Genomic DNA, 25,768 nt, shown 5'->3' with positions numbered 1-25,768 from the left:
AAATGTTTTCTTCCTTAAAGAGTTTCGTATCTGATTGGCCTTTAAACTCATGGATGTGTAACTTGGAGAGTAAGCTAAAACCAGGTTGAAAAGTAGTGTCTTTGCTGCCTTCTTTGGTTGAGACTTCCAAGTTTATTTAATCTCAGTGTCTTTAACTTGCATTTTCTCTACTGACCAGTAGGGGGTGACAGAAAAAAGCCAGATTGTATAGGGTGTGATTTGGGGCGGGTCTACGTTGAGATTCACAAGTCGCTTCTCTAACAGAGTCGTATGCGCCGTCACAACGTCTCTCCTTCCCTTTCCAAATATAGTCACTTCCGTTTATTGGTTGCAAAAAAACCAAGATGGCAACGGCTAAAGTGCCGAAAAAAGGCTACAAAACGACAATCCACAAACCTATGGGTGACATCACGATGACTACGTCCACTTCTTATAAATAGTCTATGCTCTGAACACACTCCTCAGCCTTGTTGAGTGTGATCAGAGATAAAAAAACAAACTGAAATATGGAGGTGTCCTTTGTGGCACCACACCCAATAGTGATGTCACAGGGTGCTGGAGTACACCTGTGCATCACTGCAGTATGGTGAGAAGTGAAACCACTGGAGGTCAGCAAAGACGACCTTTTCTTCTGGTGTTAAACTTCCTATATCGTATTTTTACATCTTACCAGCATTGAAACAACACAACCCAACCAACTGCAAGCCTTTTTTATTTTATTTTGTAATGCTTTTGGATTCTTGAATGCCATAAAAATGACTTAACATTTTACAATGGGCTCCTGTACAGACAGATGGACGTATAATTACATAGCTTAATCAACGATGATTTAATGCATTATTGGTGAATATTCTCCCCAAGAAATATACAATTGATAAGGTTTCCTTTAACCAAATGGGAAAGTTAATAAGTTCTGAGACCACAGGGCATATGCCCTCTTTGTCCAGTTTATAATCCAGCCCCAGGTATGAGCAGACAGATAGCCGGCAGTCATGCTAATAATAAAATGAATTAATGTAGTCTGGATTTCTACTTAATGCTTTTACCTGCAGGGCATATCACTGCAACTCCTGGCCTACTCCTGAGGCCACGAGGCATTTTCCTCAAGCCCTGATTGAGTTGAACGTGGATAATGGAAAACTAAATGTAGAATGCAACAAAGTAAACTTTTCCATTATGGACTACAATGTGTTTGACTATACCCTTGCACACCGTATGACTAAAGTAATTATGCTTAGATTCATCTATCTACATATATTTCATTGTTCAGTGCGGTTCCTTGCCTGTGGTTTTAATGAAACCTGCATGTGATTAATCTACTTTAAAAACAAAAAAAACTAAAAATTCCCTTTACTCCACCTGGTGCACCGGGACTGCCCGAGTGGGGCTAGAGAGGGTGAAAACGCAATTTGTGTGGGACAGTGTTTATCGCTCGGCTTGTTTAAGGCAACCAATTACACATTTCAGGATGCGAGAGCGTGCAGGGTGAGCTGGGTCAATCACAGTGGGCTGAACTGGGAAATAAAGAATTGCGTTTTTCTTGTGCTGCAAACATTTTCTTCTCCCACTGTGTGCAGTTGAACACCTCACTGTTCCGTAGAGGTAAACGGCCTGGATATAATGACTCAGTTAATGCAGCTTTTATTATTTACCAGCCTTTCGTACATTAGACTGCACTTCCACAGTTCATGATCTACTTTTACTTGAATATTCCCATCCATTGTACACACTATATTGTATTACAATCTCTCCAATAATGCTCCCTCAATGGTCCATTCAGGTCATTTCATTTGCCTAGCCAAGGCCAGTTGAGGTCTAGCTTTTACCACTTATAGCATCAGGAGCATTACCCCAGTCTACAGATACCCATTTGCTGCAGCAGAAGCAATTGCAGAAGTCCCATGTATGCTGCATTTATCCTGGTTATGGAGGGCTGGATCGTACAAGGATGTCTTTAATCCAAACAAGAAGCCATTCCATTTAAATTCCCAAGCCACAAACCTCAGCTCAAAGAGAGCAAAATGTATAGAACACAAGTTAAACACTCAATAGTCTTAATTCCAATATTCTAAGTCAATCTGTCTTGTTTTTTAATAAATATAATATAGTACAGTATCACTTCTTCACTATGATCAAAAGTTAAGCCATGTCATTCATCACCTACATTTGAGTGTGAACAATAACTCTTACAACAGCTTCATTAATGTGGTTTATATTTGAGAAATACAGTCACTGAAAGGCAATCTTGAACCAAATAGTGTCATTTGGGAAGTTGGCCTTTAGGTTAATATGTTCATCACAGAATCAGCGGAGCTTAGTTAGTGGCTATTCTTGGATAAAATGAAGTCTACTAATTCTGCAGGGAGGAGTAAGCAGCAACAATAAACACGGCCCTGTATTGTGAAGAATTAATTGGAAATAAAGGTGTTTATCCACCGTTTTATAGCCGCTCCTTTGACCACAATCTGGTGCATCTCATTAAAAAAGACAAGACAAGACAAGGGGAACCACATCACTATTTCACCAAGACAACGACATTCAGCTATTTGCTTATTGTACCTGCTATGAACTCCAAAGCTTGTGAATTATACAAAAAAAACAAAAAACGGTGCAGGCATGTCTTTAGACCTGCTGTTAAATGGAGTGGAATCTAATGTATATTTGAACGCCACCCACTGACAATCTCTTAACTCTGGAGATGACGGGTTGCCAGACTTCTGTCCAGTAGCTGAGCCATGTGTGAGAAACTTCACTTGTAACTGGAAAGTGTGAACCCAAAATGCAACACGGGTCAGAAAGAGAAAAAAAAAAAAAAAAAAAATAGGTGTGATCTGTTTCTATTTCTCTCTCTCTCTAGTATCTGCCTCGTGCTGATGATTATGGATGCAGCGTGTGTCTCTCACTCAAGCGTTTGCTCCAAACAGTGGTGATGGCCTTTTGTTCGCCTCAGCCAGAGGCTTTGGCATAGAGGAGGAACACAGCCAGTATGAATATGCATAACCTTCACGCACTAATGTCCACAGACAATCACCGAAGAGAGGAGGGGAGGGCCGCAACGGTGAAGCCGTGTTATTAGACAGTTTTTTTGTGTAATCATGTCCTACTGCAGTTTGGTTTGCAGAGGAAGGAATTAGTTGGGGACATCTCTCGGTTAATTTGACAGGAGCTTGTTGGCTTTGCTTTATTTGATCTTAGATTTTGTGCCATCTTTAAGACAATGTTCCACCTGTTAAGCCGACTGTCCCAATTCCAACTTCAAAGTGTCAAGATCATATTTGCAAGTTTATATATAATCATATGCTGTTGCTGCGAATACCGGTTGCTATAGCAACAAGGGACGCACATTCAGCGACTCAGGACATGAGCTCCGGCTGCTGCAACAAGCTGGCAACATGGATGCCGCCCTGTTTACTTTTCAATGTATTTCTGATGGAATCATATATTCATGGCGGGGAACACGTCCGTCACACATGAACTCAACATACAGCGGCTTTCTGTGTCGGCTGTCACCACATTCCTCCACGCTTGTCCTCTGCTCCTCTAGACACAACATGCGATGTCTAACATGAGACGGGCAGGGCGCGATGGGGAGGAAGATTGAGTCAGCATTGCAAAAGAGCCGATTTGAATTGAATTTCAAATCGTCAACAAATGTGATTTATGTCTTATCTGGTTTTCTGATTCGAGCTGCCTGTCGGAACATGAATCCAAGCTGCTCTAGGTTTCAAGTCAGACTCCACATCCTCTGTAGATTCTTTTTTCTTCGTATTTTTTAAATTGTACACACCTCCTCTATGAATCACACTGACCCTGCAATCTCCATTCCACTTTTCTTTGCTGTCTTTGTCCTTACCATCTTCTTTTCTAGTCACCTCTCCTCCAGCGGCCTCTCTCTGCGTCCTCCTTCTCTTCTGTCCTTCACATCCTTTTCTCTTTCTTCCACCTCTGCCCTCAACTTTTTCCATCCTCATTCTTAATTCTGCCTGTGTCCTCGTGTGTCTTTTCATCCCTCTCTCCTCCTCTGCCCTTGTCAGACCCTTTCAAACCCCTTCCACCCTTCCCTGCTCCTCTATGGTTCGTCTCCTCCGTCCATGCCCTCAGGATATTTGCCCCCGGGCGGTACCCCTCCCCCCCCAACGCCCAGCGGCAGTCCCCCGCAGCGGCTGTCCCAAACTTACCCAGCAGGATGACGATGCACAGCAGGATGGCGATCAGAGCCCCCGTGCTGAGACCCGCCGAGGACAGGAACGCCTCGCCTTGGCACATCCGGATCCTGCCGTGGCTCTGGCACGGGCACACCCGCAGGGTCAAGGTGCTGGTGCCGCTCAGCGACGGCTCCCCACCGTCCCACACCACCACGGGCAGTTCGTACAGATCCTGGATCAGGTGGTTGAAACGCCGCCGCCTGGCAATGATGCTGGCTGTGCTGTCTAAAACGAGAAAAGAAAAAATTAGATTAGACCCCTTGGCTGAAAAGACTAATTGATGGTTTGCTCTTGTCTTCTCAGTTCTGCCACTCTTTCAGCAAAGCCTGCAATTACCTATTTATGAAGAAAGATATTTAGGTTAAGGGTAAAAGAAGTCCAACCAACAACATGTTCCATTGTGAACTGGATCTTTTGCTTTTGAAGTATCTCAAGCTGGTAGATTTCTCCCTGTGTCTGACTGTGGCTTCCCTGTGTGCCAAGGCTAATTAATTTCAAAGGTGTTCGTTTACTATTTCATTGTGCTGCAAAAAAAAGAGCAGCTCACCTTGGCCTCTGCAGAAACACTTCTGTTAATGGAACATGTCATGTAGATAAACAGGAATAAAAGGGCTGAATTTGTAGTGAAGAAAAAGCAAACAAGAGAGACCTTGGGAGGAAAGGTATGATGAAAAGATTCAGCAAAGAGGAGGAAGCAAATAAATACACGGAAGCAACATTTGTATACACGTGTAAAAGAGGTGGATTGAAAAGGGGCTGATTGTGTTACTTGTTATATCCGTACTCTCTCCCTCATGCACTCTAACCATTAACCTGAATGACATAACCACAACAATGCCACTGATTAAACAACTCTAATTGGCTTGGGCTCCTACCTGTACCACAACTATATTCTTAATGAAAAGTGTTCTTACTCCTTTAAAATGCTTGTATACAAGCCACCACAGAGATTATTATATTTCCATGTGTTTATGTAGGGATATATATATATATATATATATACCATGCACAACACTCTACTTTCCGATGTCCTATATACTGCTGTAGCCTACTGAAGCAGCCACATTTATTTTGACATCAGTGCATTATGGAACTACGGGAGATTGTATAAATAATGGTCTCAATTGATATCTATGTATAATAACTGTGTATATGCGATGCAACAGTGAGGATCATGTAGAGCTCCTGTATGTTCAGCAACAGGGGCAACAACGTAGCTGCTATGAGCCACCTGGTGGTTTTTTATCAACCGTTTCCAACCAAAACCGTGTCACTGACTTACACCATGGAATGTTTCGTTCCTGCTGTTTTGGCAACACCAGCACCAAATGAGTGCCAGCAGAGAAACTTTCCTCAAGGACAAACCGAAGACACGACCAATGCCAACGGGGACGGGAGAACAGCTGACTACTGATTCCGTGCACCTGGAACGCAAATCTGTGTTTGTACACAAACAGCAATATAAATGAATCAAAGATGGAATTAAAAATGTTGGGTGTGAATTGAGGACATTTTATTTGAGGAGAATGTTAGAAGATATTAACTTCACTTACATTACTGAATAAAAGATGTGGATTTAATATTCTGAGAAACGAAACAAGGAAACGAGGATTCAAGGAACTACTTTGCAATGCTTATGTGTCCTGTAGCTAAAAGCATGATCTCATCCCTACTCATATTTTGCTACTTGGGCAGATGCTACCAGTGGGGTTAGGCACCAAAACAACTTTGTTTTGTTGAGGTAACTTCATTTGACTCATTAGTGTAGAAATCACTAAACTTCTGGTGTCAAACAGGACACAACCTACGTTGTTTACTGCATCTGTCTGAGCATCTGCTAATAACTTAGATTGGTTTACATTAGAGTTTGTAAAAGCATGAAGCATCTCATAGTCTCACGTCTATTTTCCAATGTAAGTCTATGGAGAAAAATGTTGTTATTCCATGGTTTGGCCCCTTTGTCATGTTGATTGTGGTTGAACAACTAGCATAGCTGCAAAAAAAGATTAGCTGATTTACAAATGTCTCTAAGCTTATGGAAACAAAACCCAAACATTAGCCAAACTTACAGAAGGATGCTCATTATTTCACCTTCACCTTTATTCATCTGCACCAAAATAACCACTGCTCAGTTCTTCCCCTTTGTAACAGCACAGACTAAGCTCGCTAGGAATGTTAAACACTTCTTTTCAAAAGGCATGCATGCAAAGTAGCTTTACACCAACAGGCCGTCACATGACCACTTCACACGCCGGGCTGGAGTGAGGGTTTACTGTTAAGAATCTAACATGCAATGCTTACTGTGTATGCTCTTTGATAGAGGTTATCTCAGCAGCCGTCTGTATCTGCAGGTCGTTGAAATAGCTAAAAGACTGATGGACCACATCGAGCACTAACACAGCACAGAATGAACATCTGCAAAATTCAATTCATCCCTGTTCATTCAAATGTATGGCTAGATGAATCAAGCACCTGGATGACTAGCTTGGGGCTCACATGACTGACTAACTTGAAACTCGCATATGACACGTTGATATATAAATCCAGAAAAATGCTGAATCGTGCGCGGGGTAACCTTTTTCCCTTCCATCCGGCGGGAAAAAAAAATCACCTCTGTCGTGCTGTACCATGGCGCTGCTGCTCAGAGACCTCGCCTCCCACTCCAATCTCTGCTCCATCTATGAATAATTACAATGATCGACAGCTGGAATGACAACACGTACTTCAAGCTTTATTAAGTCAGACTCGCAGTATCACCGTATCAGCAAGCAGATGGGTGGGTGTGTGTGTGTGTGGGGGGGGTGGATTGAGAGAGTGGAGTGTGAGAGACGCAAATAACAAGGAAGAGAGATGGGGGAGTTGGGAGATGAGAGGAGGTGAAGGGGGGGGAGAAAGGAGGAGTGTGTGTGTGTGTGTGTGTGTGTGTGTGTGTGTGTGTGTGTGTGAAAGTGCCAAAAGAGAGCAGAGAAGACAAGAGGCTGAGGCGGAGAGAGACAAACAAGCCGTGTATACGTGTGGCGTCGGCCCGTCACAGCCTTCACACTTTGAGGCGGCAGACCCCGAGGCAGCACGGGGTCCTTGTACAGACCACGGCAAAGGAAGTGCACATCAATTATGGCATGCAAATTTCACATTAAACCGCGTCTTCGTTGCAGGTGGGTGTGGTGGAGCCGCAGTGTTTGCTGATTAACGCCGCAGTGAGACGGGCCGTCAGCAGCAGCCACGTGGTGCCCACATAAAGAGCAGAGACTGCAGGAGTTAGCACAGTCACAGGCTAACTGTGTTGTGACAGCTCGCACTGCGTGGTGTTACCCGCAGCGCGAGGCAGGTGAACCCCCCCCAGGAAACGAGGGAAGATATGCTTTAAAGAGCATTGCACACCTCATTGGAAATTATCTTGAATATTTTGATCTTTGCTATTTTGCACATCGCTAGCAAGCAATTTTCCTTTTTTTCCATCTGGTTTCTATCACATATATATATGAAAAAATATAAATATTAATATGCATAATATGTTCACGGTTCAACACAACCCTGTGGAATTCCTCCAGCACTGGGTTCATTAAGCCAGAGTGCCAGCCACTAAGTGGAAAATGGCCTCTTTATTTTTTTTACTTTCCCAATGCACTTGCATGGATTCACACATGGATTCTTGTCTCTCCATCTAAAAATTTGAAGTTAAGGGAGATTTTCACAGCAAAAGTTGTCAAAAGTGCAAAAAAAGCTTTTGAGGAATACTTGCCCTATATGACTCAACTACAGTATGACCTCTGTTGTCAATCAACTCTCTTAAACATGTTATGACATTTAAAATGAACAATGAGGAACGTGCATGTAAAACCGTAACATCTCTCTGTGTTACATTATAAATTGATGAAATAAAAGATGCCCAATTGCACTGAGATTAAAGGCATTTATGGTATTTACTATATAGTGAATGCAAATATCTTTGTCGAGGAGCTGACTCACTGTTAAACAGAAAACCAAAAATACATCGACATTGGACACGAGACACAACCTCATCTCTGCAGACTTCACACTTGCCTACACATGCACTTAGCTGGATTCCTTGTGAACTTTGGTGGGTGTGTGTAGGTGCCGCTTATGGGATTCAGCACGAATCTTCTCTCCGGTTGCCACTCGGAGCACGACATACATTGCAGTGGCACTATTTTGGGGCAGAACATATATCAGGCCAAATTCTAAATGTGGGTAGTTAAAGTTTTGGGGTTGGCTCACTGATTAGGCTTACTGAGTGTAGTGGGGAGACAAACTATTACAGAACAGCCCAATATAAACAGATTAGCATCTGCTAGCTAACATTTAACCACCACCAGGTAGTCTGCAATTACTCTGTATTAGACTCATTTATACAGTATAATAACAATATTGATAATACATAAGTATTGGTTGATACCACACAGAGCATTCTGTATCTAACAGACCAGGGCACATACATATACCGTTATAAATCTAGCTATTATTATGGGATGACCTTGAATATTGATTAATGGCTCGGTGTTGTTCAAACATTAATATATCATTGTTTGCAGAAATAAAAAGGCCTTTCATGCAGAATTACAAACAGCAGATCAAGAGACAAACATAACAATCTCCTTTTTAAAAGAAGCCCCTGCATTCAATACGGATTAGTCCGACTCAGTAAGGCTTAGCTTAACCAAACATGCCAGGCAGTGACTACATGTGGCGGCTGGTGATCGGGCTGCTTGTAAAATAAACCCCATGTTTGCTCACTGCACTGGATTCAGCATATTCACACTGTCACAGTATGTTATGTTTGTTCCATAAGGTTGTGCTTTATGTATTTGAGTTAATTCGGGGTTGGCCTGTATATTTCTGCAGTAACAAGAGGTCTGCAGAGTACTATTATTATGTTCATATGTTACGCAGGAACAAATTGCACTGATGTGGCACCAACGGCTGCTGAGGCCTTACTGCACACATATAAATGAATATTTTATCGGTTTATTTAATAATAAAACCTTGAATCAAACACAGTAATTGGTGAAATATCTGACCCTTGCTTGTATAATAGGAGAGCTTATCGTATATGTGAATTCTGACAATTTCCAGCTATTTAGTCTTCAACTTTTGACAAAACCAGCAGGATACGAGCTGCTCTGCCCTCTTTGCACGTATCGTGCTGTTTCAGCAGATAATGGGTGTTTGGGAATCAAGAAGTACAACACCCATTGCATGTGAAGTGTGAATGACATAAAAGCTAATTAAACGTCCCACATATCAATGGCTTGGCAGCGCTTCTTTCAACACAGCTGATTAACTGTAATATTATAGGTCTTCTGCATGCACACTGGAAGAAGATGCCTTCAGAAATCAATTGATCTACTTAAGTATGTGGCTTATTTAGAGATCACAGCCTCCGTTTAATTGCCTTTTTAGAAGCAAATGTCATCCCAATGTGACAGATAACGAGATCAAAGAGGCATTCAATTTTCAGTCATTGTAAAGTAGGCATAGTCAAGTTGAATGTATTTAAAGGGCTTTTAACAGAACAGGTTTGTCGCAAAGTGCTTTCCTGGAGCAGCTGAGCAGAAGCACCCCCCTTATTTTTCAGCTTTAATGGTGCCTAATATGCTGTAGGAGTTTGACCTGCATTTAATGCAGCACATCCAGCGCTTCAAATGCATCAACACATCTGCAAGTCTACTGGCTTCATCGCCGCAAATAAAAATCACGATTCCGCATAAAGAGAAAGGCCTTGATCTTAATCTAAGACTGGATCTCTGTTTTCTTCTATAAGGTCAAAATTGACACAAAAGCGGTATATTGATTTGACTTTGTTAAACAGCTGGATCTGTTACAGGTCTCTGTTGGAAGAGCACAAATTGTAACAAGATGATAGCTATTAGCAAATCTGATATGGTTGGAAGTGCGGAAAATAGCTTCCTGCAAATGATGCTTTAGTTAAAAGTCATGATTGTTAAATTACCTGAAATGAGCGAGCAATCAATTTGTCATTTTACAACGAAAAAAAGGTCCTTATTAAACATATCAGTGTCGTCAACTAAATCAATTTCCTACAGCAACAAAATGCGCACAGAGTCAGAAAAATAAAAAGAATCCAACTTTCATGAGGATCCATTGTGAGCAATCTTTAAGTGAGGAGGAAAGGAGGTCATGAGAGAGTTAGTCGTGTGAGTGACTGAGAGGGATTTTCGTCAGTTGCACAACAGCAGAGGGAGGTATTAGGGGCTGGCACCGAGCAGCTTCCAACTGTTGGTCTGCTGCAACAGCAATAAAAGAGGCTGCTCTGAGTGCGAAGGGCTTACTTTAATGATCAGACACAGGAGTCGACAGTATGGTGCATTGTGCCTCTTTCTCTCTCTCTCTCTCTCTCCCGGATATTGTGAATACAGCGAATAAGTTCTAATACACAGTGGCAGTAGAACGCGGCAGGACTCTAACACCTCTTTTGAGTGCGAGTTCAAATGCAGGATCCAAGTGACTGAAGATGACTGTGAAGTAGTTTGAACTCAAGAGTGTGGCGGCTTAACATTAAGAGGGAGTTTGCTGTTTTTGAAAGTGCGGATGAGCACGGGGGAATTAAGAGAGGAAAAAAAAAACAAGTGATACGAACCATTCTAGGTGGACGAGGAATAACATATTGTAGAATTGAGTAGAAAACAAATTACACAGCAGAACAAATCAGAATGGTAGAAAAAAGGCGAACAATATTGTCGCTGTCGGCCAGAAACCTTTTATGTCAAGGAAATAACAAGATAAGTCTGATTGTATAGAAGTCTATGAGAAAATGACCCTCCTTCTCACTCGATTTATTACCTCAGTAAACTTCTTAACGAGGGTTTATGGTCTCAATCGCTCGAGTCTAGTCTTCTTCAATACAGCATGATGTTCATTTAGTAAGGTACGGGTAATCTAGTAACCAGGGTATGCTTTAAGCCCTGGATACGTCCTGATTGACTGGTCGTTACCATGACGCTGTCCAGTCTGGGAGTTGTCTATGTTTTGGTCTTACAACTTAAACTCTCTCACAGTGAGTTTTCAGTTCATGAAAGTTAACTGGAGCATTTTGGTCTCCATCCTCTCGTGTCACTTCTAGTTGCACAGGTCGCGACACGTCTTTGACAAAAGGCGTCCGGTGAGGCCCAGATCCTCCCACACCAAGAGGCCGCCCCTGACCTGCGAGTTTCAATCCCCCTGGTAGTGTTAACTGTGTTTGGCCATTTTGAAACCGTAGGAAAACACTGCCTCAGATGAATTCAGTTGAAATCGCTTCGTCACTGTTTGTATTCAGCTCTGCTTTTTGCAACGGTGTGGGTAAGCTACAAGGTTTTGCTGACAGTTTGAGGATTTAATGGAGCTACCAGATTTAGTAACAAGCTCTTTCTTATACATGTCCCTGGTGAAATAATAATAATAATAATGAAAAGGAGATCTTGATTTATAAAACAAAAGGAAATTATCATCATTTCAGTTTTTGGCCCAAAAATGGTGCTTTTCCTTATTGATAAGCTGCTGAATATAAGAGGAGGTATGTGTGTGTGTTTGGTAGTGTGTAGTCCTTGAAGCGAGAACCTCTTTCCTGGTCTCAAAGTTAGGTTAAAGAGTGTCCTTGATCAGGGCATTAAACTGCTCCAGTGCAGCTACTCTGTGTTCAACAGAACAAGTAGGAGGCTTTGCCCGGCGGCTGCCTCTCTTTCATCTGGTCAACTAACCGTCCAGGTTGTTGCTCTAAATCAAATCATGCTCTTTAACAGCTTTCCTGGTTAAATAAAGGAAGCCGTGCCAGGACACATTAGTATTTCAGGATCTGTTGGTTACATGACCTTTTTATTCCCAGAGGGATAGTTTATCCTTAAGGGGATATTTTATATCACCAGGCCCTTCATAAAGTTATCTTTGCTTTAAGTTCTCTCTTCCAAATTATTAAAATTTGAATCATTTCTTATTTCCATGTCATGACACATAAACGGCCCATCCCACACGGGATTATATCACAGATCAGGAAAAATATAAATAAAAAAACAAGATCCTGTGGGATGGCAGGAGCTAAATCCAAATTGAAAGGCACCATTACTCAAACAGCATGAACCAAAATACTGCTATCACTCCTTCAGAAAAATACGGTTTCCTTCCAGAATGCTTTGGGAATATTTTGCTGCAGATGGCTCTGTTGTAATAAATCTAACAACTTTTGAAAGTATCAGTCTGCAAGAGTGGGGAACATTTTCAAATGGCGGAATTTGGGCTGGAAATATTCAGTTTTATAAGTATTCTATTTGCTCTCTGCACTCAAAGTAGACCAGCCCAACCTGTCCAATGTTTAACCTGACCACCAGACACTTGTCTTTAAGGACTGGCTCCAGGAGGGTGCCCTGGTTTTCATGACCCAAGCAGACCTGGCAAGACACTGATCAATGGACTCTGGTGCCACATAGACATCAACTTGTCCTGGAAGATCAAAGCAGGAGCTCCCATCAAAAACCTGCCCAGGTGGCCAGGTCTGCAAATGTATTATATTTAGATATAATATTAATTTTAGAGTTGAAAGAGGGGTCCACATTAGCACATAATGTGTGGATCCCTGTGGCAATTGTTTTTGGTTAACAAGTTTCTTTTTCAATATTTGCATCTATTCGCGTTCTGTCAAGTCCACACTGTGATTCCCCAACACGCCATATGGCATATCAGCGAGAAAATGTTTTGCAGGCGACAGTGGAGGTGTCCCTCTGCATGTTTCTCAAAAACATTCTAGAAAGTGACAAAGCGAAGAAAAATATGTCATTTTCACAACATTTACAAAAAAAAAGTCACACCCCAAAAGAGGTGGTAAAATAACACTGTGGTGTTCAAGTTTGTCAAATCCCCATGGCGAACGAGGGCTTCTGCAATAGGTAATGATTATAATGAAAGAAAAAAATATTATAATAATTATTTTTATCATCTACCCCCACACCTACTGCCACTTCTCGGCAGTTGACTTCAGAGCTGTTCTGCTGAGTTAACATGTGTAAACCTGAAGCAAATCTAGTTACACTTACGCTTTCAGTCTAAAAACTTGCTTTCTTCGATTCATCCACCCCTTAGTGGAGGTGGAAAGGCAGTGAGGGATATCTCTAAGTGCCACTTACATGAATGCAGCAAACACTTTCCACTGTAACTCCATGTCGTTGAAGTAGGCAGGGGTAGGCTTGTGGTGGGAAGCAACTGGACCAAGGGCTAAACAGACTTATCTCCTATTATCACATTGCTTTTTCTTTTCTATCTCTCTTGCGCTCCCTTCCTCTCTGTTTTCTTGCCTCTCTCTGGCTCAGAGATTCATCTGGAGTGCTGTGAACTCCTCTTCTCAGTGGGCAACTGTGAGATCTTCTGGCTGAGAGTTTTTAAAAGCCCTGTGATTGCAGGAAATACACCTGAGACTGAGATGGTTGCCATGGTTACACACACTGTTGGCCCCGCGCTGTCCAACAAAATAATGCACGCAGGAGTTTAAAAGAGGGGGGCGCCGGAGCAGGTTATCCAGTCGACAACACGACGCGCAAACATGCCAAACCTCTATGGCTCTTATGTTTCATGAGACCCGACGAGATCCAGGTGGCACCCGGATCCCCAGATACCGCACCAGGTTGACATAGCGCATAATTTCATCTCACCTCCAAGGTATGAGGAAATCGGTACGGCTTATTGGACTTTGGAATGTGAGCAATGAGAATGGAGTCCTGCCCCGAGGGCGGAGTGCAATACTCATAAGAAATGCAAACAAACACATTGATCACTTTAATTACCTTCGTTGTCCTTCAGGGTGAAGTTGGGATTAACTGGTAGCTGGCTCGGCAGAGCAAAGGAAAACCGCTGTCCATTGGCAAAGTCATCCTTATCCACCGCTGTGACAGTCTGGATCACCTGTTGTTCAGAAGACAACACACATTCAATCAGCCGCTGCAATATTCAGATTCACGTTTCAGTGTAATTACAGGCAGGACAAGGAGCTGGTTTAGTTTCTGATGCGCATCTCATGATTTGTTGATCATAATCAGTCAGAGTCAGAGTTCCTATGACCTACAGCAAACTGGTCTTGTCACATTTTGTCCTCTATCTAAATGCTGAAAGAAAAATGTGATGCTAGGATTTCAGAATGTTTGGCTTGTGCCATGGGGAGAGCTGGCGTCTCACAACGACATGGCTTCTCTCAGGGCAACCACAGTGCCGCTTTTGTCAACTTGCTACCCTTAATTGGCAAAAGACACAGCGAGAGTCGTCCTTTAGAGAAAAACGACCTGATTGGCTCTGTCACCACGGGGAGTTCTTATCTTCATTGTGAGATTTGGGGTGTTGTTGTACTCAGGAGAGGAATCTCACCGGCGGCCACGACCGCCAAGGCCTTGAGTACCTTCCAAAAATGTTTGCCCATCTGCCAGTAGCCTTTTTGCCCTGCCCCCACTGCCTCAGCTGAATTTGATGCTTTCTCCTCTGCCGGTGTATATGAATATTCTGAAAAACGTTTAAATTCTCCAGACAAACCGCAATATTGGTTATTTGTAAAGTAATTTGTAGATTTTGTCAAAAACTATTTTGTGGAATAAACCTCTTTTGTAGTATATAAAAAAACACCATCCTTAAACCTTGAGTTAAATGTAGTACTTCCATGGACATGACATCATAGTTTTATTTGATACCTTTGTTCTGTCAGAGAACTGATGACACAAAATGCCAAGTGGCTTTGCCCCTGAGATGATGAAATATCAAGCCTTGTTGTGCTCCTAGTATATTTGCACAAGCCTCGGTCTAGCTGTGCAGTATTAGGATTTGTTTTGTTGGGTGCTTGGGTTTCCTTATGTGGATGCCAAGGTTGACAGGGTGCCACTGGTGGTAGCTTCTGGCTGAGAAGGCCAGAGTCCTCCTTCTTTCTGGCACCAAAGTGAAATCGTGATGATTTTGTTTTGCATCAATGTGAAAAAGCAGCTAACTGCCACTTGATTACTCTTAAAATCAGGATAGCGGGATGTCTGGAAAACTAGAGGAAGCAATACAATTGTCTGTTTGCTTGTAAATGGCTGCCTGAGGAAACATCACCACATGATTGTTTCCTGAGTGGGTGCAAAGTGCTTTTCCATAATGCCAATTTTGGTTTAGAGCATAATGACAATCTAATGTGTCCTCGCTCTCATTTGGATTCCTTAAAATAATATGTGCGCTTGTCTATATAGAGGTCTGTCTACAGGTGGTGGGTGTAAAAGTACGGAATCATACAGAACATTTGATATTTGCATTGAGGAATTAACAATCACAAACTGTTGAGCTGAACAGTGTTTCAACTGTTGAGTTGACAAGATTCATCCTCACACATATGTGTTATTAAATTTCAAAGTGCTTAAAAAATAACAGAAAATATTAAGACAGAAAAAAGACGGAACAATTATGTGCAGTAAAAACAACAGAAAATACAAAAAACAACACAGCAATTTAACGATTTGAGAACAATGCACTCACAACAATAAAATGATGTAAAATGTTGTAAAGAAATGTTGTAAAAGCTATAACAACAGTCATAGTAGTAAAACAGATTAATAGAATAACAATAAAGCAGAATAACATTTTACAACTTGATTACAATCAAATGAGGAATAACTTAATGTAAGAACAAGTGTGTTCTTAATCTAGATCTGGCTGAAGAGATATGTTTTAAGTATACCTTTAAAGATCTTAACAAAACTTTTGTAATACCAGACTTCAGATCCAAAAATCTGACCCTAAATCAGTCATTTTTATCATTTACCTGCGTTTATCTCAACATTCACCATTCTTGAACTTTGATTTCTGATTCGAAAATGGCCCCTACCAAATTTGAATTAAGTGAAATATATTTTTATATAATATTTTGCATCATTATAACCCTACTAGTAATATAGGGTTACAATTTTGCTAACAGTTCCTTTTAACACTGAAGCTATGTTTATGGGTACTAATGATTTATTTATTTCATTAATTAATTCTACTGGAGTCCTGTTTCCATGGCTGCAGACAGTTCAATATACTTTAGCCCTGATTTAACTCTTAATTGGAACTAAGTGTTTGGATGGACACCTGCTAACCAATATGAAATGCATGTATAAATGTTATAGAAATTGAAAAGAAAAAATAATCTAAAACATTAATGAGCAGCTCTTTTCTTTCACATACGTTGTAGTCTGAATGGTAGTGTGCCACTGTCTCATTCAACACATTATAATTCTCCCCACTTAATCCCCTGCGCCGAGCACCCTGAGGCTGTAATGCAACCTTAATTCAAATTATTTAATGCAAACCTTAATTCAAACTTTTCTTCCACCAGCTGAAAACTATTAAATAATACATTTAGTTGTGTCTTCTCGCTCTTTACTCTATCATCCTTTGCCGAACTGCCCTTTCAGCCATTTCCAACGCTGCGGATTGCACTATATCTCAAAAACCTTCTTAATTTGAATGAATCAAAGACTGAGAGCAAATTGGAATGAGCTTCGATTTAGAGCTGTCATGGTTTGCTGCTGAGATACTCATTTTGAATGAGGGATGATTGAGCGAGCCGCTCCCCAGTGCCTTTACAGTTTCCTACTGCTCAGCTCTCAGTGAGCCACCCAAACTGCTGAGGGAAACAATAGCTCAGTGCAGAATGCATGTCGTCAGTGCATCTGAGGTTAATGCACAGCTCCCAGAAACTTTGAGGTGTGTGAGTCGGGTAGAGAGATGTGAACGTGCGAGCGGATAGAAGGAAGAGAAAGAGGCCAGAGATAGGTGGCGCATCATTTTTTCTAGGTGAATCCGAGACGCTCACCTGTCCCGGCCTTGAGCTCTCACACACAATGACCTCCTCGTCTGTGGCTATTTCTGGAGGATTGTCGTTAACGTCCAGCACCTGGACGGTAACAGGCACGTGGCTGAGAAGGCTGGGGCTGTCTGTTGCAGAAAGAGAGAGAGAGAAGATGAAAGTCAAATGTAAGCCTTAATAACAAAGTGGAGCGTCAACATTGTGATTTCAAACTGGGACACACTGTGCTCTTCTTGTTAGGCTGCTTATGGGTTTTGTCTTAGGCTGTGCTGCTATAAAAGCACTGAGGGATGCAGCGTTGCAGAAGGCAATTCTGTATATTAAAGCACATCTGATCATCTTCGTATATTTTTTGTGTCCCTGTTGGTGTGCTGGGTTGTGATGCATTATTTGCCCCTCGCGCTGCATGAGCAACTCATGGAGCATGTAAATCAAATGAGCCACCTCCCTTCATTTTAATATGAAGTAGTAGCCTTAATGGCAACAACATAGACTACTTTGTCACTGAAATACGTTAATGTAGTTTGAAAAAGATGATTTAACACTTAAATTATGATTTGCACACTTAAATTACATTTTCTATTGCGGTTTACGCCATGCGGTGGACACCTACATCCATGAAGCATTACAGCGCCATGAGTGCAGTAATGTAAAGCTAAAGTGCTCCGAGAAGTGGAAGACTAATGTTTATGTTATTTTGCGTTTGAATACAATTAAGTATAAATGCCCTTGAGGCCAATGAGCCAGTTGTGAGGGGTGAGAGTCTTCATAGGAGGCTTCACACTCATTTAACTTCTCTCCTTTCATTGTGCCCATATGCACCTGCACGTCGAATAAGAAAAAGTATGAATTACATTCTCTTATTTAAAAGTTTTTGGAGACATTTTTAGAGTTCATTAAATACCTGCAGCGATCCCACAGCAGCAGAAACGATGTGGGTGTGAAGAGAGATGCTGAGCGCATTAACGTACGAAGCACAGCAGAGTACCTACGGTGATTATTCAAATCTCATTTTCTTCTCTAGTATTTTCAAAAACGACAAGTAAGGGAGATGTATTCATTCATTTGTTATGACACAACTGTCACTGCTTTCCAAAATCAATGATTTTGAGCAGACACCCCCAATGCACTTCAGTTACCAACTGCTTTCTGAGGATGCAAATAATATCACTGTAACAATGTGTGGCTTTCAGCGCTGACCTTTGTGAATTGGACTGTTTTTGAGATAAGGCTAATTTGCATAGAAAGAGGGGGATTTTGCACCAAATTTATGAATATTATCTTAATTAAATACGTGCAAATGGCACAGGAGCAGGTAAGGTTTGTATGGAAGTGCAGTTAAGGATGCATTTGGCCCTTTGAGACTAACACGGTTTATTTTTGTCTTATTTGCACAAGTTTAGCGGCTGCAAAAGCTGCACAAACCTTTGGAATTCGCCCCCTTGGGTGATGAAGGTATCCCATGTTTTATCTCTAGCTCCAGATATATTACTGAAGGGTCCTAGAGCAAGGCATTCCACCCACAGACCGTGGAGCAGCAGACCTGTGTCACTGGGTAGCTTCCAGGTGTGAGTGAGTTTTACAGTACGAGTGTGTAGCAGGACATCGCTGAATAATATAATGCTCGCTCAGCAAAACCTTCCTTGAATAGGAAAAAGTCATGCAGGTGCGGCAGTCTATTAAATGAATGTTTCCATATTTTGTTTTCTTTATGTTGTGCATAAAATGTTCCATACCTGGTATATATTCAGCGCCTAAAAAAAGGTCTAACATTGCACTGATAAGACAGCTCTTTATTGTTGGTTTTTTGATGACATGGTACTTTACATCTAAAATCACAGTCACATATTCATACTTTAATTCCCTCACTCATTACGGTCTATCTCCATTAGAAGGGTAAAGTCACTGCAGTCACTGCAGGACGCTCTGTACTGCTTTGTGTCTCTAACACTGTGTGTCCTTGCTCATTCAGAGTTAAATGTATTGTCCTGCTTTTGACAATGTCTTGGCATGTAACTGTATCCTTGAATACCAAGGAGAGGTGAGGAGATAAAGAACCATTAGCATGCAGCACCTCTGTCGGTTGCTAAGAGATTTGCCTAATTGTGATTACAAATTACCCAAGTTACCTGATAACAATTCTTGAAGTTAGCCAGGCCTGCATTCATTTAATTAATTTTCAATGTAGGGAAGGACATTGAAACAATTGGGACTAATTTGATTTTGTAGTTAATTATAAGAAAAATACACTGTAATGTAATTTGTATACATTCTAATCAATATGCAAATGAACTCCTTCATCCTTGTTTTCTCCAGACTGTAATTGTTATTTTCAGTATTAACTATTCTGTTATGGGACTGTGGCTAAATACTGTTAGTGAGAGTGATATACTGTTAACAATGCTATTAAAACATCTTGCTGCTCCAAAAACTGGACAAGTATAGAAAAGTAAACAGTGCTTCAGAAAAATAAAGCTTTATTTTACCATTTGAAGTGGTATATTCTCAAGGCATGACCCACATAAATAAAGTAAATGAAACAAAGTAATTCTGTGACGAAGCTCTGATTCTTACCAGCTTTTAAGTCAAGAAGATAAGCAGAACTATAAGCAAATAAGTGAACACAGTCTCTTCAATGTGATCCTTAAATGCATTTTTGCACACTAGTTAGAATTAGAGGAATGATAAAAGAGAAAGTAGTGACACTGAACAGGTTAGCTGAACAGCTGTAGGCAACAGCAGTTATTGCAGTTTCAAGGGTTGGAACGCTTATTGCCCTTGTTTGTGTGCATTCTTTCCAAATGTGTAATTGGTGGAATGACTGAGGGGCAAATCACTAAATGATCGAGAGGCTTTTGCTGACGCTAAACCTGAACAAATGAGACAAAAAGAAACCGTGTAATTCTCAAACGGTTGAAATGCATCCTTCACTGCAAAGCAAATGGAACTCCATGCTCCTCCGTATTTAAGATTTAGGGCCCCAAAATTCTCCCCTTTTTAATGCAAATGAGCCTCATTGCAAAAACAGTCCAATCACAAAGATCCGCGCAAATATCCATACGCAGTTACGGTGAAATTATTAGCATCTTCAAGAGGGTTGGTGGGAACTTAAGATTGTCGCTGAAAATGTATTTTTTCTTCTTCTTTCTGCTGCTATTCTGCCCATGTTCTTGGCCATGTGAGAAATTGCAATCAGCTGCAAAACTAAAGGTTTGTTTGCACTGTTGTATCACTAGCGCAATATACTTTGTGAAACGACCTCAAGATGGGGAAGATAGCGATCGCAAGTGGAGCACAATACATGGTGCTATCAACGGAGGCAATCCAGTCTTTGTAAATTCGACCCAGATAGTCCTGCAGTGGATGTTTGTCTGTTAACATGCACTGTTTCCTGTTGAAGTGAATTTGAGCCAAACAGTGAAGGGAAAATCTAAACGGTGCTGGTGGTTTCATTCTGTAGGTGAAGGGACAGTGTGCAGTGGAGATTCATAAAGTCATTCCTTTTTTTATGGATCGTTCCTTTAGTTGATATTGATTTTGACTCCAATTTTACACGCCATGGTTTCAAACCCCGGACTGCTCTCTGACTCTGTGATCCCCTCGGGGTGTCTTGTTATCTTGTGGGGAAGGTGAAAAAAAAAAAAAAAAAGGCCTCTGGGTAGAACTAAAGCACCTATCATTACTTTTGAATTTCTATTCTTTAAATCATGCTGTCGAGGCACAAAGCTCAACTCATGATTTCAAATGCAATTCTGATAACGATTTACAATGTCTCCTATTAGCTCGGGGCTAAACAAGATGAGTGTGGAAAGCAAGAGCAATCTATTTTAACTGCTTCTTTCAGGCAACTGCATAATAGTATTCCACGTGTTTACTACAGTGCCTGAAGGTGTCAAACATATTGTATACCCTATTTTCTTTAAATATGTATATATCATAAGGTGAAGGGAATCGTATGGACGGTAAATTTGAATACCCATATGAACACAAAACTATGAAGATAATTCAAAGATAAAGATCATCTAAACATGAGGAAATTGTGTGTCTACATGACATACAAATTTGGATTTCATAAAAGCACAAGTCTCAAGACTTTCTTAAACTATGCAAAATTAAAATGAATTCATCTGTTTGTTCAACAGGAAGTACGAAGACATGGCAAGACATTCCAGAAAACCTTCATCTGCTCTCTCATGAGCACTCACATGAAAGCAAACAGACGCAGCATCACGTCTAGCCGCCCACTTGTAAACATTATTTTTATAGAAGTAACCGGGGTACCTACCAACCTCCGAGGCCATCACAGTGATGTTGTGCCAAGACATGTCTTCTCTGTCCAGAGGCTGAGTCGTCCGTATAAGTCCACTGCTTTCATCGATTCTGAAGAGGCTCACTCCTTCCTCTTTGCTGTCCAAGAAGTACCTATTAAGTAGAGGAAAACATGACCTTATGTATCCACCCCAGATGGTTTCTTCAAAAGAAATGATGGAAAAGAAAAAGGGTTTAGGCCCAAGAGGTCCTCACGATGGCAGTGGATTATCTGCAAGCAGGTGGTGGTGCCTAGTAACTAACTAAATGTGCTTGATAGTTTTTTTTACTATATTTTACGATAGTTTTATACTATATGTACCTTTGTTTGGACTGCATTTATTGGACTCCACCGCTTCACATTGAATCAAACAGTAGCTGTGTTGCTCTTTTACATGCACATGCGCAGCAGTCTCCAAGCTCGACCCAAGATAACTGATGATATCAGTTAGTTTCTCAAACTCCCTTTAGAGCCACAGAGGAGCTTATTTTCACAGACTGCTAATTATCTCTCATTACTATTAAACTGACCTTTGCACAAAAACGTCGGGGTGCCTCGTGAAGTCAAATAGTATTTGGTTAAATGCATCTGAAGTATAAAGGTACTTCAGGCCTGGCTTTAGTTCAACAATTCTACTGAGGCCTTAGAAACCACATATTTACTTTCTTTTATTTATGCTATATTATGTACAAAATATATCAAACCAGAAAACAAAACCTTACATTAATGATAAGAGACCCAGCCGACCAAAACAGCGCGGTGAAATGAACGAAGTGCAGACGCAGCACGAGCCGAAGGGGGGTTTTCTTATGCTGCTTTGATTTTCAAAGTCCTGTAGCACATGGATAGAATAATTCCAGCTGCTTTTAAATGGACTTTAGGACTTGAAAGATAGTCTGAAAAATACATATTTCTAAGTCAAGAGCAATTATCTTCAATATTTAATAATGACAAAAGGCGATGTTCTGCTGGCACTGTTTGCACTGTTGTAATGGCTTTCTAGCAACGCCGTTATCAAACTAGAAGCAAAGCAGCCTGTGGAATACAAAGCAGAAACGGGCTCAGCTGCTCCCCTCATGAGTTCAAGCACGAAATGAGCATTGACTGTGTATTCCCTAATTTATCTCTTAATGACCTATTTACACCTTTAATCCGGCATTCATTCATTCTCCTGAGTAATATAGCTAAGTCGACAATTTTCAATTGGCGAGAGAGATGGAAATGGTATAGGGGTATTAATGTCAGGATTGCATTTATTTGAAATAATGAACTATTTTCTTTTGGGCTTGGGTTGCTTACAAGCGTACCCAGCAGCCTCAGTAGGATTGCTGTCATGATTTATTAAAAGCTCAGGCTCATTTGAGCGCGAAGGCTTTCCAGTAGTAAAGAGTTTAGGTTGCTTTGTCAAGATTAAAAACTTGTTATTTTTCACTTGGAGGAGGGAAAAAAAACACTTTAATTACTGGTTCTGGTGAAGAATCTTATTTGTTTTAAAGTTTTTTGTGATTTATTTTCTTATTTCTGTAGAAAACTAGCAAAAAGCACAAGATGTGTTATATCACATAATGATTCTTTTCCAGAAATATATTTTCTTTTCTTCAGTTAACATCCTGTTTTGGGATCAGACCCCCTGAATCAAAGTGATGCATGTGTACATATCCCCCTATGTTTAATAGGTTATAGCCCCTTAGTCTGGCATTATATAGGAAATATAAACTGAATTACAATATTAGTTTTTTTTCCGATTGTAGCCTTGGAGTGGATTAAACATCAACAAGACTAATAACCTATAGCATTGCAGCCCAGCTAGATGGTAGTGCCTAATAAACAACACAAAAACAAACTTGTTAGATGAATAAAAAATAAAGGCAACTTTTCGGTAGCATTTCTATCTCTCAACAACACGCCATTAATTAGGACACCAATATATTTTTGAACTATTGTTTTTGTCATAAGTACTTTCAAACAGAACAGCAACACTATAACACTGCAAAAAAAGCTGCCCTTTCAGATTTAAATGGATTTTTCTGAGCTTTTGCACGGTGAATAAAAGCAACAACCAATCACGTTGTACTAAATGGACATATTTACATTGTACACTAGTGTACAACAACACAGAGGCTCCATTGTCCGAACCAGGACAGCAAACTTTTGTATTACTCCTTTTAACTATTACAAATGCACCAGATCTACTCTTTCCGTTCTGACCTTTCACAATAAAAGCCCTAGACATATAACTGTTTCCCAGAGGAAACTAAAATTCAAATAAATCAATACAAAAGCTATGATTATCTCAGGCTATACAACAACTTAACTCACACAGACTGCCAGACGCTGCTCTGGGTCAATAGGATCCCGGTAGTTGGTCCTCTGCCTACGCAACTCTTTTCAAACCTTTTATGGAAAAAGTGCTCCAACTGCTGCAAGTTGTAGCGATGCCAGAGTATTTCACATTTTCAGCATTTCATCGTTATATTTAAAAAATTCAAATCTTTCATCAGTTATATGATATTACAGTCGTTTCCTCTCAGAGGAAAATGTATGATCAGTTGATACAAGCTGAAGACAGGGCGGACTCTTGAATCCACGCAGTGCTTAAAAGTAATCAGGCCAGCCAAGATGTTTTCTGAACTCCTCTGATGATAATGTCAACCAGAGGTAATGAGCCATCAAGGCTTTCTTTGGCTATTTAGATGTCAATTTTAGACCAACATTTGAAATGTCACTTCAACAACATGTTTATTTCATTGCATGCATGGGCGGACTTCTGATGATCAAAGAGAGCCAGATCCCTCATGCATTCTGATTCCAGCACAGGGAGCAGGGGCACATTTTTCTATTTTTTTCTCCGGGTTCATTTGGCTTAGTCTCTATGTGGTGAACATTGGAAGTGATGTACTGCAGGAATGGTCGAGGAGGACGTATCCCACAAGGAGAGCAGGATTACTCTTTCATATGCAGATTACCTTCTTGTTCCAGGAAATCATTCACAGAGTCTTAAAATTCCTGAGAATAAATTGTACCCCACGTCTTTCTCGCATTTAAAAAATTGAACATCACGCATCAAGAACTACAGAGTGCACCTGCCCTGAGACAGGGAGGATGGTAGTATGGTCATAAGTCACTGGGCTCTGCAGCCTACGGCAAAGCTTTTACCTGTGATCCTATAACATATAATAGCGGCAGATCATTGTGACTTATTGATATATTAGGAAAACTTAATCTCATGAGGAGAACCTTGTTTACAGCTACTCCATCATTTACGCCGAGGCTACAGAGGGATTCCACATGAATACAAGCAGCGGTGCAGAGTTGCTTGAGTGTAATGTGACGACGCGGAGGTACCTGTGCAGGGCTAAAAAACCCAGGATTAGCCCGCTGCCTAAGGGGTAATATCAATCTTTTTCAACAGTTCACAAGCATGTGTTTAGAGCGCATACTAATGTGCTAAGCAGTTGTATTGCCTCGGGTTATTTTACAGACTTGCAAACAAAATATCTCACTGATGATGCCAAAAAATGAGACGGCTTCACAATGCAGGTTGTTGATTTTTAGACGGTAAATGGAACTTTGAAAAATGCATGTATAGGAGCAGGAAGACAGTATGGTCTACTAAAGAAAATGCAGTACATCTATTTCACATAATGCTCTAAAGTGGTCGTTTAAAGCCAACTGAAAAATCCTCAATTTGGCATATTCAGAAATGTCATATGGTGCGTAAAGACAAAAAAACACAGGCTACTGCATATGTTGAACATGCATCATGAGTATATTTTGACATATGTATGTGCAAACTAAGGTGTCAAGTCATAGCTTCTAATGCTTATCCATGAAAAGGCACAATTATATGGGGCAGAGATATATGACATGCAAATTGGAGTTTTAGCTAGACAAACATTTCTTGGAGGCAGAAATAATCTTATTAGTTAGACTTAAACCTCAAGGGGCGAATCTACCTCAGTTTTTTTTTTTTTTGGCAGTAAGAGATATCTCACTGGTAAACCTAAAAGAAACTGATCAAAAGATGAATACATGAATACATAAGCCAGTAATTCCCAATGAAGCTGTAAGCACTTTGGTCTTGATTCTCAATACCAAAGTTCTTGCATGGCAAATGTACCAACTATTTAAATAGATATGCTTTTTGGGGAATTTCTAGGAGTCCATTTGGCGAAGACTGGTATGCTTCTAAAAAAACCCAATATTGGCAACTAATTAGTTGACAAGGTGACAGAGCCACATTAGCTGCCGGTGACATCTGCAAGAGCACTGAGCCTCAAAATAATCCTCATAATACTAGCAACCTCCGTACTTATGCAGTGGGTTTCTCTGATATTTCTTAACAGGAGAAACTGTCGATCCTCAATTACATCCCATGGTGCGCAACTAATAAGACAGTATGCATACAGAGCTGATCCGCCTCTGAATATTTGTAAATGTAGGAGT

The 25,768-nt window shown here is 40.8% G+C and overlaps 1 protein-coding gene across 2 annotated transcripts in view; it reads right to left on the bottom strand.

The window, feature by feature from the left end:
* LOC129110527 (cadherin-18) overlaps positions 1-25,768 on the bottom strand; it is a 63,336-nt gene that overhangs the window by 2,269 nt on the left and 35,299 nt on the right. For both annotated transcript variants that reach the window (XM_054622611.1, XM_054622612.1), the window contains 4 exons: positions 21,299-21,435; positions 17,020-17,141; positions 13,994-14,111; positions 4,179-4,430 (listed from right to left, as the gene is read on the bottom strand). In XM_054622611.1, the coding sequence (XP_054478586.1) occupies positions 4,179-4,430; positions 13,994-14,111; positions 17,020-17,141; positions 21,299-21,435 (629 nt within the window). The remainder of the gene's footprint in view (positions 1-4,178; positions 4,431-13,993; positions 14,112-17,019; positions 17,142-21,298; positions 21,436-25,768) is intronic.

The sequence above is a fragment of the Anoplopoma fimbria genome, chromosome 21 (assembly GCF_027596085.1).
Source record: "Anoplopoma fimbria isolate UVic2021 breed Golden Eagle Sablefish chromosome 21, Afim_UVic_2022, whole genome shotgun sequence".
NCBI lineage: Eukaryota > Metazoa > Chordata > Actinopteri > Perciformes > Anoplopomatidae > Anoplopoma > Anoplopoma fimbria.
This window is presented reverse-complemented; position numbering and strand designations above follow the sequence as displayed.